The 17,292-nt window shown below is 41.6% G+C and overlaps 1 protein-coding gene across 4 annotated transcripts in view; it reads right to left on the reverse strand.

Moving 5' to 3' along the window:
- Positions 1-17,292, reverse strand: part of LOC109917954 (dystrophin-like) — a 333,913-nt gene that overhangs the window by 301,606 nt on the left and 15,015 nt on the right. For all 4 annotated transcript variants that reach the window (XM_048600638.1, XM_048600639.1, XM_048600636.1 and 1 more), the window contains exons 6-10: positions 14,431-14,612; positions 12,087-12,237; positions 9,026-9,145; positions 4,463-4,564; positions 4,176-4,283 (exon numbers count right to left, since the gene is read on the reverse strand). In XM_048600638.1, coding sequence (XP_048456595.1) covers positions 4,176-4,283; positions 4,463-4,564; positions 9,026-9,145; positions 12,087-12,237; positions 14,431-14,612 — 663 coding nt within the window. The remainder of the gene's footprint in view (positions 1-4,175; positions 4,284-4,462; positions 4,565-9,025; positions 9,146-12,086; positions 12,238-14,430; positions 14,613-17,292) is intronic.

A 17,292-nucleotide genomic window follows, 5' to 3' on the forward strand; every position in this document is an offset into this window, starting at 1 on the left:
CCGAAACGTCAGCCTCTCTGCTCCTATGATGCTGCTTGGCCTGCTGTATTCATCCAGCCCTGCACCTTGTTGTCTCGGATTCTCCAGCATCTGCAGTTCCTACTATCTCTAAACAATTTTACTATCCCACTTATGCAGTTTTTCTCACCAAGGATCAAACATTAAACTGTTGCTCCTTACTTTTAAGTTTTTTTTAAAACAAGTATAAGTAAAAATTCTATTCCTCTCTTTTCTGCCAAAAAAAATAATAATGTTAATGAAGTCTTTTACACTCAACAGATCAACAGGAAAGCAGCTAACCTAATAGGACTTGTGTATGCTTATTTACAAGCAGCACCTATTACGCACATAAAGCCTTAAACACAGAAAAATCATTGTGATGCGCTACATTATGGCATTGACAAACAAACCTGAATCATAGAACATTTACAATACAGAAGATGGTTAAATTGCCCATTTTGTCTGTACACATCCCTGCAAAAGCATTTCAGCTAGTCCCATTAGGTCAACCTTTACCACATAGTCCTACAAACATTTCCTCTTAAGATAATTATCCAATTCCCTTGTTGAAAGCTACAACTAGCTTGGTTTTCCCACAATTTCAATTAATACATTCTAGATCAGAACCACACACTGCATGAAATGTTTACTTCATGTTCTTTTTCCATTCACTTTAGATCACTGACCTCTGGCTCTCTATCACACACTACTGAAAACAACTTCTCTCCATAATTTTGAACAACTCTTATTATCTATCTTTTTTTTAATTTGCTCATGGGACATGGGCATCCCTACCTGGGCCAGCGTTTATCATTATGCCATCACCTTCCCCTTCTGTTCAAGAAAGTGAAGTCTCTCATTCCTGGAATCATGCCGTTGAAGCTTTTTTGCACCCTTCTTTATGCCTTCATATCTCTCCCAGAGTGTGGTGCCCAGTATTTATTACAGTACCTCAGCTGAGGCTAAACCAGTTTATTAGAAAGGTTCATCATGGTGTCATTGTTTCGTACTCGCTATATTTTTATTTGCAAAGCACCATTTGCATTGTTTATCATTTTTTTAATATGCTCTGGCACCTTTAACAATTTGTACATAAATATCTCCAGGTCCCTCAGCTCCTGTTCAGCCTTTAAAATTGCATCTTGAGTATCTTATCATTAGCCTACGTCCTTCTTTCTAAAAGCTTTCCTACTACCAGTGTTAAACTGCCAACTTTATCCTTACAACCTTTTTTGGACAAATCCTCTGCACAATCCCTGTACCTCAGGTAGATTAGAAGGTCTGGTTAGTAATTGCACAATTTCCATCCCAGTTCACTTAAACTATTAGCTGCATCCCATTCAGTCTTTCATAACTTCAAGTTCAGCCAGCCTTTCAAATAACCACCTACTTAATCATTTTTGCACATGCAAATCTGACACTTCAAAAACAATGGCAGGATTAGGTGTAATCAACATATACTTATCAAGAAGTAAAAACATAACTTGGTGAAGAATCTCAGCACGTCTGGCAGCATCTGCAGAAAGAATGCTGTTAATGTTTTGGGGTGACTCTCCACAGATGCTGCCAGACCTGACTTCTGCTTTTGTTTCAGATTTCCAGCATCCGCAGATCTTTGTTTATTCATGAAGAAGTCGTGTTTGACAAGCCTGTTAGAGATTTGTGAGGATATAGGGAATAGAACTGGCAGACAAGGGGGAATGGGAGGAGATGGTGCATTTGGGTTTTCAGATTTTCAATAAGATCTCAAATGATGTTAGTGAACAAAATTATCCCTAATCCCATGTGCTCTAACATATCAACTTCAATTCAGAACTGGTTAACAGATTTTAAAAACGACAAAAGGAATAAATAGGTCATTTGCAGGTTGGTAAGCTGCAACTAGGAGGATATTTGTGGTACAATGGTAGTGTTCCTACCTCAGAGCCAGGAGGCCCAGGTTCAGATCCCACCTGCTCCAGAGGCGTATAATAAAATGCCTGCCCAGATTGATTATGAAGTATCTAAATGACAATGCCATCTGGGTCAACATTCCACAGGAAGCTGAGGCAAAATTTGGACCCTCACCAGGATATTGGAGGTGGTGGGGTTGTTTCAGTGTTTGATTGGCTTAGGATTTCAAATGGTCCATGTTTTTGGAAGAAAGGATGAACTGAGAAACAACAGGAATAAATGACAGTCTAATCCAATATAAAAAAGTAATTTTAAGTAAACCAAGTAAGGGAAGTAATTTATTAGGAATCTTACACAGCCATAATTTTTTTTCTAAAGAAAGGAGGAACTAAGGAGCTTAAGTGAAGTCATGGCAGTTGGAATCGCACCCATGATATGCTGCCCCTGTGCTATGTGGCAAATTATAGAAGCTTCAGTTGTTCCTGGTGAACACATGCAGGAAATGTGACCAGCTGCAGCTACACCCTTCAGAGCAGCAGCTGCCAGTAAATTCACTGTGAAGCATCTACAATGCTCGGCATGCTGTGGACAGCACATCCAGTGAGGTAATCACACCGCTGATGGAGAAGGTACGGGTGACCACCAGGCACAGTACAGGAAGACAGCTAGTGCAGGAGCCCTCTGTGGCCATCCTTTTTTCTAAGAGATATACCATTTTGGGTACTGCTGGGGGAGATGACTGTGCAGGGGAAAGCAGAGAGAGCCAATTTCATGGCATCATGGATGGGTCTGCTGCACAAGAGGGAGGAGAAGAACAGCAGGCCATAGCACTACTGCTTTGACGCAGATTTTCCTAAAGGTATCGGTTCCCAGTCCACTCTGGCTAAATCATACCTGATCTTATTAAAATGGGTCTTCCGTCAGGACAGAACTTGGATTTTGGACCATCCTTGTACTTTGCCATAACAACCTTACATCTAATGGAGTTATGATCATTCATATTGACTTAGTGTAGGAAACAGAGGATAGTGGTAGAAGGCTGCTTGTTAGACTAGAGACTGGTGTCTGGTAGGAATCAGTGCTGAGTTCCTTATTATTCATGATACATCTAAATGATGTAGATGAGAATGTGAGAGTGGGCCAATAAGTAAGTTTGCAGATGACGTGAAAATTGGCCAGTTGGTTGACAGTGAGGAAGAAGATCTTATGTTACAGGAAGATAAAGACGGATTAGTCAGGTGGGCAGATCAAAGGAAGGTGAAATTTAACCTGATAAGTGAGAAGTGGTGCACTTTGGAAGAAGCTACAAGACAACAGTGTATGCAATGAATGTCAGGACACTAAGGAGCTCCGAGAAACAAAGGGATCTTGAGGTTCTTGTCCATATATCCCTGAAGGTGGCAGGACAGGTTAATGGTTAAAAGGCCTTTATAAATCATGGAATTGATTATAAGAGCTAGGAGGTCATGTTGGAGTTGTGTAAAATTTTGATAAGGCTACAGCTGGAGTACTGTGTGCAGTTCTGGTCACCGCACTATAGAAAGAAAGTGACTGCAGGGGAGATTCACCAGGATGATGCTTGTCATGGAGCACTTTAGCTATGAAGAAAGGCTGAATAAGCTCGGGTTGTTTTCTTTAGAGCAGAGAAAGCGGCGAGAAAACCTGATTGAGGCATATAAGATTATGAGGGGCATTGACAGAGTGGACAGAAAACAGCTTAGTTCAAGGATCAATAACAAGGGGGCATAATTCTAAGGGAAAGGCAGGGAGTTTAGCAGGAAGTTGAGGAGCATTTTTTTTAAACCCTTTGGGTACCTGGCATGCTCTGGCTGTGAGGGTAGTTAAGGTAGGAAACCTCATAACCTTTAAAAGGTACTTGGATGAGCACTTGAAATGTCAATGCATTTAAGGCTGTAGGCCAAATGCTGGAAAGTGGAACTAATGTAGATTTAGATTTTTGTTGGTGTCGACCTGATGGGTTGAAGGGTTTCTTCTACATTCTATGACTCTATCCAGAATCTAGGAATTTCTGAAAATTAAAATCAGTGCATTTCCTAACTCAGCAATTGCTTATTTAAAAGCCATGGGATGTCATCCATCAGGAATGGGGACTCGTCAGCTTTTAGTCCTTCACGGCTTCACTCAATGTCCACACATGTCGAATCCTCAGAGAAACTCAAATAGACAGCGACTGGGATTATTTTACCCCATCACTAGTTTAAACAAGCAAAAGCAACTTCAGTTCCTCAATAAAATCTGGTGCGCAAACAAGGCCTACTTACTTCCAATCTGTAAATGTTCACTTCAGTCTCACTCTGATCCCTAAAGCTGCTGGTTTGCATTGCAATGAAAGCATCTTCTTTCTGAGACAGCCAAGCTTCAAGCAGCAGCTACAATTAAAAAAATACACGAAATACTTTTTAAATTGATTTTCCCCATCACCCCGCCTAATATCATGAAAATTATCGCAATCTCAAGACAGCACTATCAATAAATATACAAATGAGGGTCCTTTTTTTGGAAATACACTGTCTTTTTTTAATAAAAATTGTTCATAACTTTCACCCACCTGTTCTTCTGATAGTCGCTGCCACTTCACAAAAATATCCTGCAGCAGGCGCCATCGCTCTTCTGTCCAACGACAAACAGCTGCCCAGCGCTCACCAAGTGACTACAACAATGACAATCAAAAATTACCACATGCTCATTGGATGAGTTCTACATAGGTTCTGCCATCTTAGCAGTGAATAGCTGAGCCACACAGACTAGAGATGCAAATCACTTCCAGGAAATAAATTTGTGCAGAAGTAAGTGATAGGTTTGTGATAGGCAAATCACATCAGTCTAGGAGTTTTGTAGTTAGTCTTGACTGCGCTTGTTTACACATTTAAAAAGTGAAAATACAACTTAGTTGCGTAGTTTGTAGCCTGCTATATGCCACTTTTCACCCCCCAGTTATTTTCAATTACCTGAAACAAGGGGTTAAAATGCAGACGACACAAAAATTGGTGGAGCTGTGAACAGTGAGGAAGGTTGTCCAAGGATATAACAGGATATAGATCAGTTATAAAGTTGGGCAGAGAAATGGCAGATGGAGTTTAATCCAAACAAGTATGAGGTATGGATTTTGGGAAGTCAAATGCAAAAGCAAAATATACAGTAAATGGCAGAACCCTTAACAGCATTAATGTAAAGAGGGATCTTGGTGTGTAAGTCCACAGCTCCCTTGAAGTTGCAACACAAGTGGATAATAAGGTGATTGTAAAGAGGTCAGCCAGGTGGACCTCACAGAATAGGAGTTCCCAAATTGGGCCTATTAATCTGATCCAATCAGACAGCCCTGGTTGACAGATATCATTCATCATCATTATGAGTGGTCCCTCGCAGACAAGGGTGACTCTCTTCCACTCTCAGGGTAAGTCCGTAGGTGGCTGTACAGACCAATGCGGCTACTGCAGGCTCTGTTACACTTCGGGCAGATGGTGGTCATATGAAAGAGTGGGTGAGGCATTGGTGTGACAGCACATTCCTTTCACAGTTTTTGCCTGGCTTCCACTTTTTCTCAATGGCAAGTTTCGAGACACTCGACACCTTCCCAGTTGCTCCTCCTCAACTTTGGATGGTCTTCGGCCAGTGATTCCCAGGTGTCTGTGGGAATGTCACACTTCACCAGTGAGGCCTTGAGGGTATTGCTGAAGCACTTCCTCTGTCCATTTCAAGCCATTTCGAAGCTGAGAACACAGCACCTGCTTGGGGAGTCTCCTGTCAATCATGCAGACAACATGCCCAGTCTATCGTAGCCAATCAATGGCGGTCAGTGCATCATTGCTGGCGATGTTGGCCTAGTCAAGGACCCTGGTAGTGGTGTATCTTTGTTTCCAGCGACCCACAGGATCTTGCACAGGCAGGGTTGGTGGTACTGCTCCAGCGCCTTGAGGTATCTGCTGTAGACAGTCCACGTCTTAGAGCCATATAGGAGGGTGGGAACCACCACATCTGTTGTTGTCGTCCTCGAACATCCTTTTCCTCAGGCGGCTGAAGGCTGCGCTGGCACACTGGAGGTGGTGCTGGATCTCTTCATCAATAGCTACATTGGCCGACAGGGCACTTCTGAGGTATTGGAAGAGATCAATGTTTTCTAAGGCATCCCGACAGACCTTGATGATCAGGGGTTCACTCCACAATGCCGGGTCAGGTTCAGCTTGCAAATGTTCAGGGCAAGATCCATGCTCTTATTTGCCTCTGCAAAGGTGCTGACGATGTCTGGAGTACATCCTCTGAGATTGCACATACACAAGCATCATCTGCGTACTGCAGCTCGATGACACTGGTTGGGGTGACTTCGGTTTTAGCTTAGAGGTGGTGGAGGTTGAATAATTTCCCACTAGTTCTGCAAGTTAGCTCCACTCCAGCAAGGAGCTTGTTGTCAGTGAGGTGAAGCACTGCAGCGAGACAGATCAAGAACAATGTTGGGGCAATGACTCAGCCCTAAATGACACTGGTCCGAACAGGGAATGGGTCGGTAATGGAGCCATTTGTCATTACCATGGCTTCCACGTCTTCATGGAGCAGGCAGAAGATGGTGACAAACGTCATGGTACAACCAAAACGGAGAAGAAAGCTCTATAATGCTTCCCGACTGACAGTATCAAGGGCCTTTCTAAGGTCAAAGGAAGCTACATACACGGGTAGATTCTTTTCCTCTGCATTACTCCTGCAGCTGTTGCGCAGTGAAAATCATGTCTGTTGTGCCTCTTTGTGGCCAAAAGCCACACAGAGATTCAGGGAGGAGTTCCTCAGCCACAGAGAGGAACCAGGTGAGGAGGACCTTGGCAATGAGTTTGCCAATGGTTGACAACCAGAAGTTTCCCCTGTAGTTACAACAGTCAGACTTGTTCCGTTTTTAGAAAATACTCATGACTGTGGCATCTCGGAGTGGTCCCAGGATGCTCTCCTCCTTCCAGATAAGGCAGACAAGGCCGTGTAGCTGTGCGGGAACTCTTTGCCGCCGCACTTCACTGCCTCAGTGGGGATACCGTCTGCTCCAGCAGCCTTGTTGTTCTTGAGCTGGAAGATGGTCTTTGTGCAAGATGGATGTTGCTGAGCTCATGGGGTGCAGTATGCTGTGGGATGCGTTCAAGGATCAACGACAGAACACTGGTTGAGTAGGTCTCTAAACAGCTTCTCCTGGCCATCAAAAAAATGCTGGGGACTGACAGATAAGAACAGGAGCATCAGACATCCATTCACTCCGAGAGCTGGCTCTGAGGGAGCTGGATTAGTGTCTAGGACTGATCACATGTAAATAAATGTGATGGGGTAATGACTTCTTGTGGAGCTATTTCAGATAAGCTGGTAAAGAAGGGATGCAGCATGTTGCAGCTGTACAAAACTTTAGTTGGGCCACATTTGGAGTACTGCGCGCAATTCTGGTCACCACACCATAGGAAAAACATAAAGGCTTTGGACAGGGTGCAAAAGAGGTTTCCCAATATTTTGCCTGGTTTGGAGTCTATTAGCAATAAGGAAAGTTTGGACAGACACATGAACAGGCAAGGAATTGAGGGATATCAACTAAGTGCAGGCAGATAGGACTAGTTTAGAATGGCATCATGGTCAGTGCAGACATGGTAGGCCAAAGGGCCAGTATCTGTGTTGTACTGTTCTACATTCTACATACAATGACCATGAGTGCCTAGAGTATCATTGGCCACTATAAGACCACTGAAAGAGAACAGATCTTTGGTAGCTTGTTGGGTATGATAGTTCATACTAAATTTAGTCAGTCTCCTCAAAATGTTGGATCAAGTCTCCATGACAACAAAAGCGGTGATAAATGCAATGCAGTAAAATGAATGGCGGAATGGGATACATCAGTCAGACAAAAAAAGAACCATAAGTAGTAGGAATCATAAAGGGGAAAAAGTGAATGTATGAGCTACATAACTTAGAAGCAGTGGCAGCCTGTAAAGATACGACGCCACAAAAAATATTAGTAGCAATACAACATCATTGTAAAGGACATGCAATTGTTTGAGGCAGATGGAAATAGGACACACACACACGCAAGGAAAGAGAAAGTGGGCAGACAAAGACATTCATACAAAGTGTAGGAAGGAAGAAAAAGATATGTACAGAGAGAGAGATGCATAATGAGTGCATGGTTGGACCTAACTCGTTATATTCACGGCTTTCAGCTAAGATGGTACAATTGACCTCAAAAAACCTGTGATTTAGGGGTGGGATAGAAAGGAAAAAGTGGAGATATTGCATTGATTAGTGGTTCTTCACAGAAATTGAATTTGAACGTCAGGTGAGGTTTGAGTCTGACGTAGCCAAAACAATGGACAAATAGGAATAGCATTTATGACAAAGAGATTATGCTGGATGCAAAATTATGCAAATTATTTCCATGCTTGTATCCTGTTATGAATATAGGAAGTTCTTTCCCAAAAATAATCTATATTCAGAAGTTCTATTTCTCTGTAATACAATGTATATAGGGGCAGGTGACTGTACACTGTAGCATCAAGACCGCTTCAGTCATCTGCAGTCATAATCCCAAAGCATCAGCCTAGTAGTTTCAGTTCTCTCACTCTCTGCAGATAAGGTTAACATTTATGTCGAGTTAAACTCTGATCAGTAGCAGTACTTTCACCTGAGTCGAAAGATTAAGAGTCCAGGTTCCACCCTGGAACTAAATTCAGGTTGATTGTTCAGCGTGGTCCCAAGAGTGCGCTGCATAGCAGTAGTGCATCTTTTCGACGAAGCATTAAACTGAGGAACATTTCTGTTCAGGTAGATATAGAAGATACCATAAAAGGAGCAGAAGAATTTGCTTGTTGCACTGGTCAACATTTATCCCATTACCAATAATTACACAAGTTGTTTATCGTGTTGCTATTCTCGTGAACTAATTAACTGTATTTTAAAAGGAATTTAACTTCTACTAACCTTTTTGAATGATCAAATGGGAGTGAGTTGAAAGCAACATTTCCCAATGTTTAGAAAAATTATTTTAATATTTTGAGTTATACTTTCTATTGTAAAGTGTATTGTCATGCAACAAATTCTATCAGTTTCATGGTTGTTGTATTACTAGTCTTGTCAGCCTCTACAAGAAGTCAGTTACCTGTAACTGGTCCTCCAGTGCAGCTGTAGCGCTCTCGCCACTATTCTCATCCACAACCACAACCATGTGTGTCAGAGAGTTCACCTTCACCTGCTCTGTCTCCAAGTCACTTTGCAATAGCTGTAAAAGAATGCAACACACCAGCACACTGCTATTAACTTTATTAATATTGAAGTACCTTAAATTAACAAGAACAGGTCTGGTCTAAATTCATCATAAAAATCAAATGTCAAGGATTAACTACAAAATTCTAACAGAACTTGATAGGGGGCATGTAGACACACTGCTGAGTGTAGAGGCAGGGGACCAATTCTCAGAAATTGGCGCCAGGCCCTTTAAGACCGAGATGAGACATGTCTTCGCTCAAAGTAAGATAAGTCTTTGGAATTTTCCATCCCAGAGGCTGTGGAATCTCAAAACATTGAACATGTTCAAGACAGAAATCAACGGATTTCTGGAAACTGAGGGCATTAAGGGATATGGAGATAGTGCAAACAAAATGGCATTGAAGTAGACGGTCAACAATGATCAACATCAACAGGCTGAATGGCTTCCTCCTGTTTCTATGTTCCTTGATCGGGAACAGATTTTAATATCTCTGGATGACAGTTTCAGAGAACATAAGCCCTAGCAACAAAAACAGAAGTTGCTGGTAATGCTCAGCAGGTCTGGCAGCATCTGTGAAGAAAAAAGTCAGAATTTGACATTTCGGGTGTGGTGACCCTTCCTTAGAACATGAACAAGCAAAACTGGTGATTCTTGTAGCTGCAAATGACAAGTCTACTTTGGCCCATATAGCCATTATTTAGTTTTAATTTTGTGATGTTTCTTTGCTAAAAATCCAAGAAATGTAGTTAAATTGTACCCTGCAGGATAATGGAAATTTAAAGTTGGTGCATGGGATCATAAGATGTGCAGTCATGTAGTAGGTATATTGAGAGGCACAGCCAAGCTATGTGTCTAGCTGATATGGTACAGCCCAATTAGTAGAAGACACTGATTTTGGTGCTTTACTTACAGTTTTTTTTTACTATTTTAACAGTGCATTTGTTGCACATTTTCAAAAATCTTACAACTTTGAGAGCACAAAGAAAAATTGAAGCAACCATAAATCACCATGAATTCCAATAGCTTCAAGTCATATTGCATATCTCTGTTTAGAATATTTGACGAATGCACTGTTAGTCAATAGGAGAACATTTAAGAAAAGTGATCTTTGTATCATAAGGTTTTGACTAGGCATGGATAGGAAAAAAGGAAATCTAGAGCAAAAGACTTACTGGAGGAAAGTGAATTTCTGTGGGTCAAGAATGGATATGTCTAGGGGCAAATTTAAATCAAAGGTTGGCAGGCAACATTGTAACTGTAAAACAGGCCACCTTAATTATGACTGTAAAGAGGTTGTGGTTCAGGTATAGTCAAGGTACATTCCCACAAGAGGGAAAATTAAAGCAACAAATGCCAGAGTTCCCAGCGCAATGAACAAACTTGTTAGTAAGAAAAAGCAGAAAAGGCAGCATATTCCAACACAGATTCATAATACAAATGACAACCAAGCTGAATACTGCACATTCAGAAGGAAAGTGAAAAGGGAAATAATAGGCAAAAGAGAAATGAAGAGAAAGGACTGGCAGACAACATAAAATGGTATCTAAAGGCTTTTTCAAAATTAAATAAATTGTCTAACGTAAATAGTCAACTACTAGGGATCAAAAAGAGGATCAATATATTAAGGCAGAGAAGTTGCTTCCAGGACCACTATTTCTCTTAATCTACATTAATGAAACTTTAACTTGGGTGTACAGAGAACAGTTTCAAAATTTTCAGATGCTTCTATACTCGTAAGTATTATCAACTCTGAAGAAAACAGTGACAGATTTCAAGAGGTCATACCTAAGCTGGTGGAACGGGTTGGCATGTGGAAGGTTAACAAAGAAGTGCAAAATACCTTATTTTGGTAGGAAGGGGTGAGAAAAGTTCAGCCTCAGCTGAAGTATCGTGCTCAAATCTGGACACTTGCCTTAGGAAAGATGTGAAGGGTTTACAAAGGATGCAGAAAAGACTCACATGGTTTACGTGGAAAAGAGTTACAGGGATGATAGACGTCAATTACATGGATAGATTGGATTGTTTTCTTTAAAGAAGAAAGGCTAAGAGAGATTTGTTCAACGTCAGAAGGGTTCTAGGCAGTAGACAGAGAGAAAATCTTCCTATTGGCAGAAGGGTCAAGAACTAGAGAGTGCATATTTAAAGTGTTTGGCAAAAGAACTAAAGGCAGCATGGCAAAATGTGGTTATGATCTGCAGAGCACTGACTCGAAGTGTGGTGGACGCAAATCAAGTCATGGCATCTAAAACGGAACTGAATAAACACCTAAAAGGAGAAAATTTATAGGACCATAAAGAAAAGGCAACAGCAGGGCTCTTGCAGAATTGGCATGAAAATTCTGGGCCAAATAGCCTCTTTCTGTGCAGTAATTCTACGTTTCCATGAAAACTTAGGTTACCTTTTCAGATTTCAATGCTCAAACTACTAGATAAAAGAGAAAATGACTGAATTCCCACCAGAAGCTAAAACCTAAGGCACTAGAGGCTAACAAGTCCAGAGATGCTAAGGCTCTCAAAATTGAAATTTAGTTGATAAGCCACTAAAACGTTAACAGACTTGTTCAAAGGAATGACTGAATAACACTTTTTAAGGTGAAATGCATTAATTCTAAAGAATTTGTTCTTGTACACACACGGAACCACAAGGGTGTAGTTAACTGGGGCAATGATGCAGTGCAAGACAAGGCTTAAATAGATAAAAATGTAGATTAAGAGCTATGAACGGGCTGGATAACAAAGCATGTACCTACAACTGGGTATCACAGCAGTAATGCATACATGAAGACTGGAAGAGGCCTAAAATAATTATGATTCTTAATGTACAGATATCCACTCATCAATAAAGAATGCCCTAAGTTTCAGCACAGGATACAGTCATCAAAAAATGTTACCAAGAGTCATTACACCAACTCTTCTAATCAGCAGCTGGAGTTTCTCAGGTCAAATGCACTTACTTTATGTTCATCAATCTGCAGTTTAAGGGACCCCAACTCATTTACTGCAGATTGTGCTTCCAGCTTTTGAATACGTGCTTCTGTCCGAGTGAGCCAATCTGATAGCTGCCGCAACTGCTGCTGCTGCAGTTCCATTAGAACATCATGAAGCCTGAAACATTAGTGAATTTGGAATTTAATGAGCAACACACAATTGGGAAAAAAGCAGGATGCTAAACTTGGGTTTCAGATTGTGTAGTGGGAGGACGGGCAGTGGTGCTCATTAGGAGTCACCATTATTTCCAAATAAAAGAACATTTCACCAAGACCTGTTGACAACACAGGAGTTGAGCGTAAGTTACATGTTTATCCCTATAATCTTAAACTACTTACATTCACAAGTCTGACACTTCAGGCTTGTGGAGAGTTTGGAGAAATTGGTTTGATCTTCCTCCAAAGAACATTAGAAGTACATTTAACAAAGATATTAAATATCATAACGAATTTTGATACAATAGATAGGGAGATCATGTTTCTAAGGGCACAAGAATCAGTAAGCAGGGGACATATTTTTAAGTTAATTGGCAAAAGAACTTGTGGTGTAATTAGGAGAGGTTTTTCTCAAACCAACGAGTTATGAAGATCTGGAATACACTGCCTGAAAAGTGGATGAAAATATTCCTACATGATAACTGCCCCTACACTTCAGAAAATCAAAGATCAGAGGTCACGAAAGGCACTATGTAAATGAAAGTCTTCATTGGATAACTACTTTGAGGAGAAATACAAAAGCCTATGGTGTGAGAGCAGGTACTAATCAGTTAGTTCTTTCAAAGAGTCTCTATGGGCATACAAGTCCGAATGTTGGCTCCCTTCACTATATCATTCTTTAAGAACAACAAATACTACATCCGAACACAAACCTATTCACATTTTTAACGTGCCTTAAGAATGCTGGGCTCCAACAGACTGCACTGATCAAACTATCAGCATTTCTGTCATTAACTTAAACTGGCTATAACTTTGGCATTTGGACATTGTGCAGAATAATGTGAAATCCAGAAGTTGTTATTCACCCTCCTTCATAGAGTGCACTGTAGAGGTTCCCAAAGACTACAATCTTCTCTGGAAACAAGAACCTTTGATTGCCTGTGGGCAGCACAGTGGCTCAGTGGGGTTAGCATTGTTGCCTCAAAGTGCTAGAGGGCACATTCTCCCCCTATCTGCATAGATGTCCTCCGGGTGCTTAAGTTTCTTTCCACAGTCCAAAGATGTGCAGGTTAGGTGGATTGGCCATGCTAAATTGCCCGCAGTGTCCAAGGATGTGCAGGCTAGTTGGATTATCCACAGGAAATGCAGACTTACGGTGGGGGAGGGGCAGCGCAGGGTGATTTTCAAAGGGTCAGTGTTGACTTGATGGACCACATGGCCTGCTTCCACATTTTTGGGGAATCTATGATCCTAACTCTTAGTCTCACTCTAAAATCCCATAGAAAGTTACGCCTTGTTGAATAAAGTGTAAATAAGTTTTTAAATGTGTGCTAACTTCATAATTATTGCTGAACACATTTACTGCCTCTGCAAAGCTAAATTAATGTTTGTGGAATATGTTCTATGAACAAAGTCAAATACAATAACAGAAGCTTGAGTGATTTGAGTGTGCATGTACACAAATTACTAAAAACACAGCTACAAATCTGATCAAGTAGGCTCACGGAATACTAGCTCCTATCTCGAGCCGGGAATACATGGGAGGAGGCAATGCTTAAGTTATGGGCAGCTTTGGTCAGATCTCATCAGAAGTACTGTAGATCTCAGTAGCTTAGATCTTATGGTCTTTTTAGGGGAATCAAGGATTATAGGGAATGCAGCAAAGTGGATGAGGAATGTCAGATCAACCATGATCCGACCGAATTGTGGAGCAGGCTCAAGGGGCTGAACGGCCTATTTTTGTTGCTCTTTCTTATGGTCTTACTGGTTACTCAAGTCAGAGATCTACAATGAAGTTTTCTTCTAAATTAACATTTAAAGCCTTCCTCCAGCCCTATGAGAACACGCATTAATTCAGCAACTGCTATATATAAGGAGCTCGATTAACTCAGGTGGCAGGATGGCTGGTCTGTGATGTTAATGCTAACAGCATGGATTCAATTCCCATACCGAATTTGGTTACATGAAGGATTCTCCTTCTCAACCTCTTCTCATACCTGAGAGGTGGTGACCTTCAGGTTAAACCACCACCAGTCATCTCTCTCCAATGAGAAAGCAGCACTATGATACAGTAGGAAATTGGAAATTTTACCTCTATAAATAATAGTCTTAAGCTATAAAGACATTTAGTCTGAACAGTCAGTTTAAAACTCACTTGGCTTGTCTGTCCATGCTGGCAACTCTCAGGTTTTCCCATCTAGAATTAAGCAAAGACATCTGTTCTCTGATCTCATTCTCCTCCTCTTCTGTCAGATTGCCCTGGGCAATGAGCTGGTTTCCAGTCTGAAGTACATTACCCACATTACTCTGATGTGCAGTCAGCTCCATCATAAACCCCTGAATCAGAAAGGATAAAACGGGCAGTCAAATGGGAAATGCACAGTTAACAAAATTCATCATTGAATAACCTTAAAGTAATCATATCGAACCAGTCATACTAAACTCAATAACAATCATCATTCTGGTGCACAAAGGTAAGCGCAGCATTTTAGTTTACTATGGATTCACAGATTGTGCACTTCGGCTAATTAAGTCTTTTAAAAATAAATCAGTTTCCAGTCTAAGTCACATAGGTTTTGGAATTAATAAAACGACTTTGAAACCCAAAAAGTGAATTGCCGTTTTTTTTTAATAACCGCACTGCCTTTTTGACCTACTATTAGCACAGAATACCAGCTGTTATAAAGGCATTAAATTATAAACATCCTACAGCCTTCTCAAATGGGGCAAACTATTTTTCAGACAGTCAGTCTAATTCAGAAGAAACGCACGAATGAATCCTGCCAATTTCATGGTCATTTTCATTTGCAAAATAATAGAATCCATAGAATCCCTACAGTGCGGAAACAGGCCATTCGGCCCAACAAGTCCACACAAATATTTCAAACATCCCACCCAGTCTACCCCCTTACCCTATCCCCAAGACCCTGCATTTCCCATGGCCAATCCATCTAACTTGCACATCTTTGGACTTTGGGAGGAGAGGAGAGCACCCAGAGGAAACCCATGCAAACATAGAACATAGAACATTACAGCGCAGTACAGGCCCTTCGGCCCTCGATGTTGCGCTGACCTGTGAAACCAATCTGAAGCCCATCTAACCTAAACTATTCCATTATCATCCATATGTTTATCCAATGACCAATTAAATGCCCTTAAAGTTGCCGAGTCTACTACTTTTGCAGGCAGGGCATTCCACGCCCTTACTACTCTCTGAGTAAAGAACCTACCTCTGACTTCTGTCCTATATCTATCACCCCTCAATTTAAAGCTATGTCCCCTCGTGTTAGCCACCTCCATCCGAGGAAAAAGGCTCCCACTGTCCACCCTATCTAATCCTCTGATCATCTTGTACGTCTCTATTAAGTCACCTCTTAACCTTCTTCTCTCTAACGAAAACAGCCTCAAGTCCCTCAGCCTTTCCTCATAAGACCTTCCCTCCATACCAGGCAACATCCTGGTAAATCTCCTCTGCACCCTTTCCAATGCTTCCACATCCTTCCTATGATGCGGCGACCAGACCTGTACGCAATACTCCAAGTGCGGCCGCACCAGAGTTTTGTACAGCTGCAACATGACCTCATGGCTCCGAAACTCAATCCCTCTATCAATAAAACTTAACACACCGTACGCCTTCTTAACAACCCTATCAACCTGGGTGGCAACTTTCAGTGATCTATGCACATGGACACCAAGATCTCTCTGCCCATCCACACTACCAAGAATCTTACCATTAGCCCAGTACTCTGTATTCCTGTTACTCCTTCCAAAGTGAATCACCTCACTTTTCCGCATTAAACTCCACTTGCCACCTCTCAGCCCAGCTCTGCAGCTTATCTTTGTCCCTTTGTAACCTGCAACATCCTTTCGCACTATCCACAACTCCACTGACTTTGGTGTCATCCGCAAATTTACTAACCCGTCCTTCTACGTCCTCATCCAGGTCATTTATAAAAATGACAAACAGCAGTGGCCCCAAAACAGATCCTTGAGGTACACCACTAGTAACTGAACTCCAGGATGAACATTTCCCATCAACCACCACCCTCTGTCTTCTTACAGCTAGCCAATTTCTGATCCAGAGAACGGGAGAACGTGCAAACTCCACACAGACAGTCACCTAAGGCTGGAATCAAACCCCGGTCCCTCATGCTGTGAGGCAGCAATGCTAGCCACTGAACCACCGTGCAGCCCCAGAAACCAACAGAAATGTTCAGCTCCTGACTGCAAGGTGTTTTCTCTGCTAATAGCAACGGTTAACATCGTCATGAAATTTACACTTCTAAGTTTGACATGAATGGCGATTCTACTGAAACATTTCAGGCTTCCAACATTTTAATTTCCACGGTCTTAACTAGACCACCAATGCACCCAAACACATGACACCTAAACCACTGATATATTGGAGATGATTCTTATCTACCTCTATCACAGCAGCAGCAGCACCTTTCAAAGCATTTCAATCACTCACTTTTTTTTAAAAGAAAGAACCAACTTTTTTAAGCACCATCTGCAACCTCTGGATGTTTAAAAGCATGAGAGCCACTGAACTTTCTTTTTGAGATGTCGTAATTTATGTAACATTTCAGTCAATTTGCAGAAAGATTCTACAAGTAACAAGAATGAGCAGCGAACATTGAGAGAAAGACAGGAGTAGACTATACAGCACCTCGGGTTTGCTCTGCCATTCAGTATAATCATGGCTAAACGTCTATCACTTTCCTGTCCACTCTCAATCTCCATTGATTCCCCAGGAGATTAAAATTCAATCTACTAAAGATTTTGGAGTAGATTTGTAGCTCCGGTTGTGGGTGTTGAGGTTGGTTGGCTCGCCGAGCTGGTTTGTTGTTCCGCAGACGCTTCGTTACCGTGCTTGGTAACATCCTCAGTGCAGCCTCTGATGAAGCGTCGGTGTGTTTTCCCGCCTGGCTTTTAAACTCTGGGGCCCATTGCGATGGATTGCCTCACTTCCGGGTTTCCTCCGTAGTGGAATGTATATGGGGTCGAGTTCAATGTG

The sequence above is a fragment of the Rhincodon typus genome, chromosome 9 (assembly GCF_021869965.1).
Source record: "Rhincodon typus isolate 14 chromosome 9, sRhiTyp1.1, whole genome shotgun sequence".
In the NCBI taxonomy this organism is placed as follows: domain Eukaryota; kingdom Metazoa; phylum Chordata; class Chondrichthyes; order Orectolobiformes; family Rhincodontidae; genus Rhincodon; species Rhincodon typus.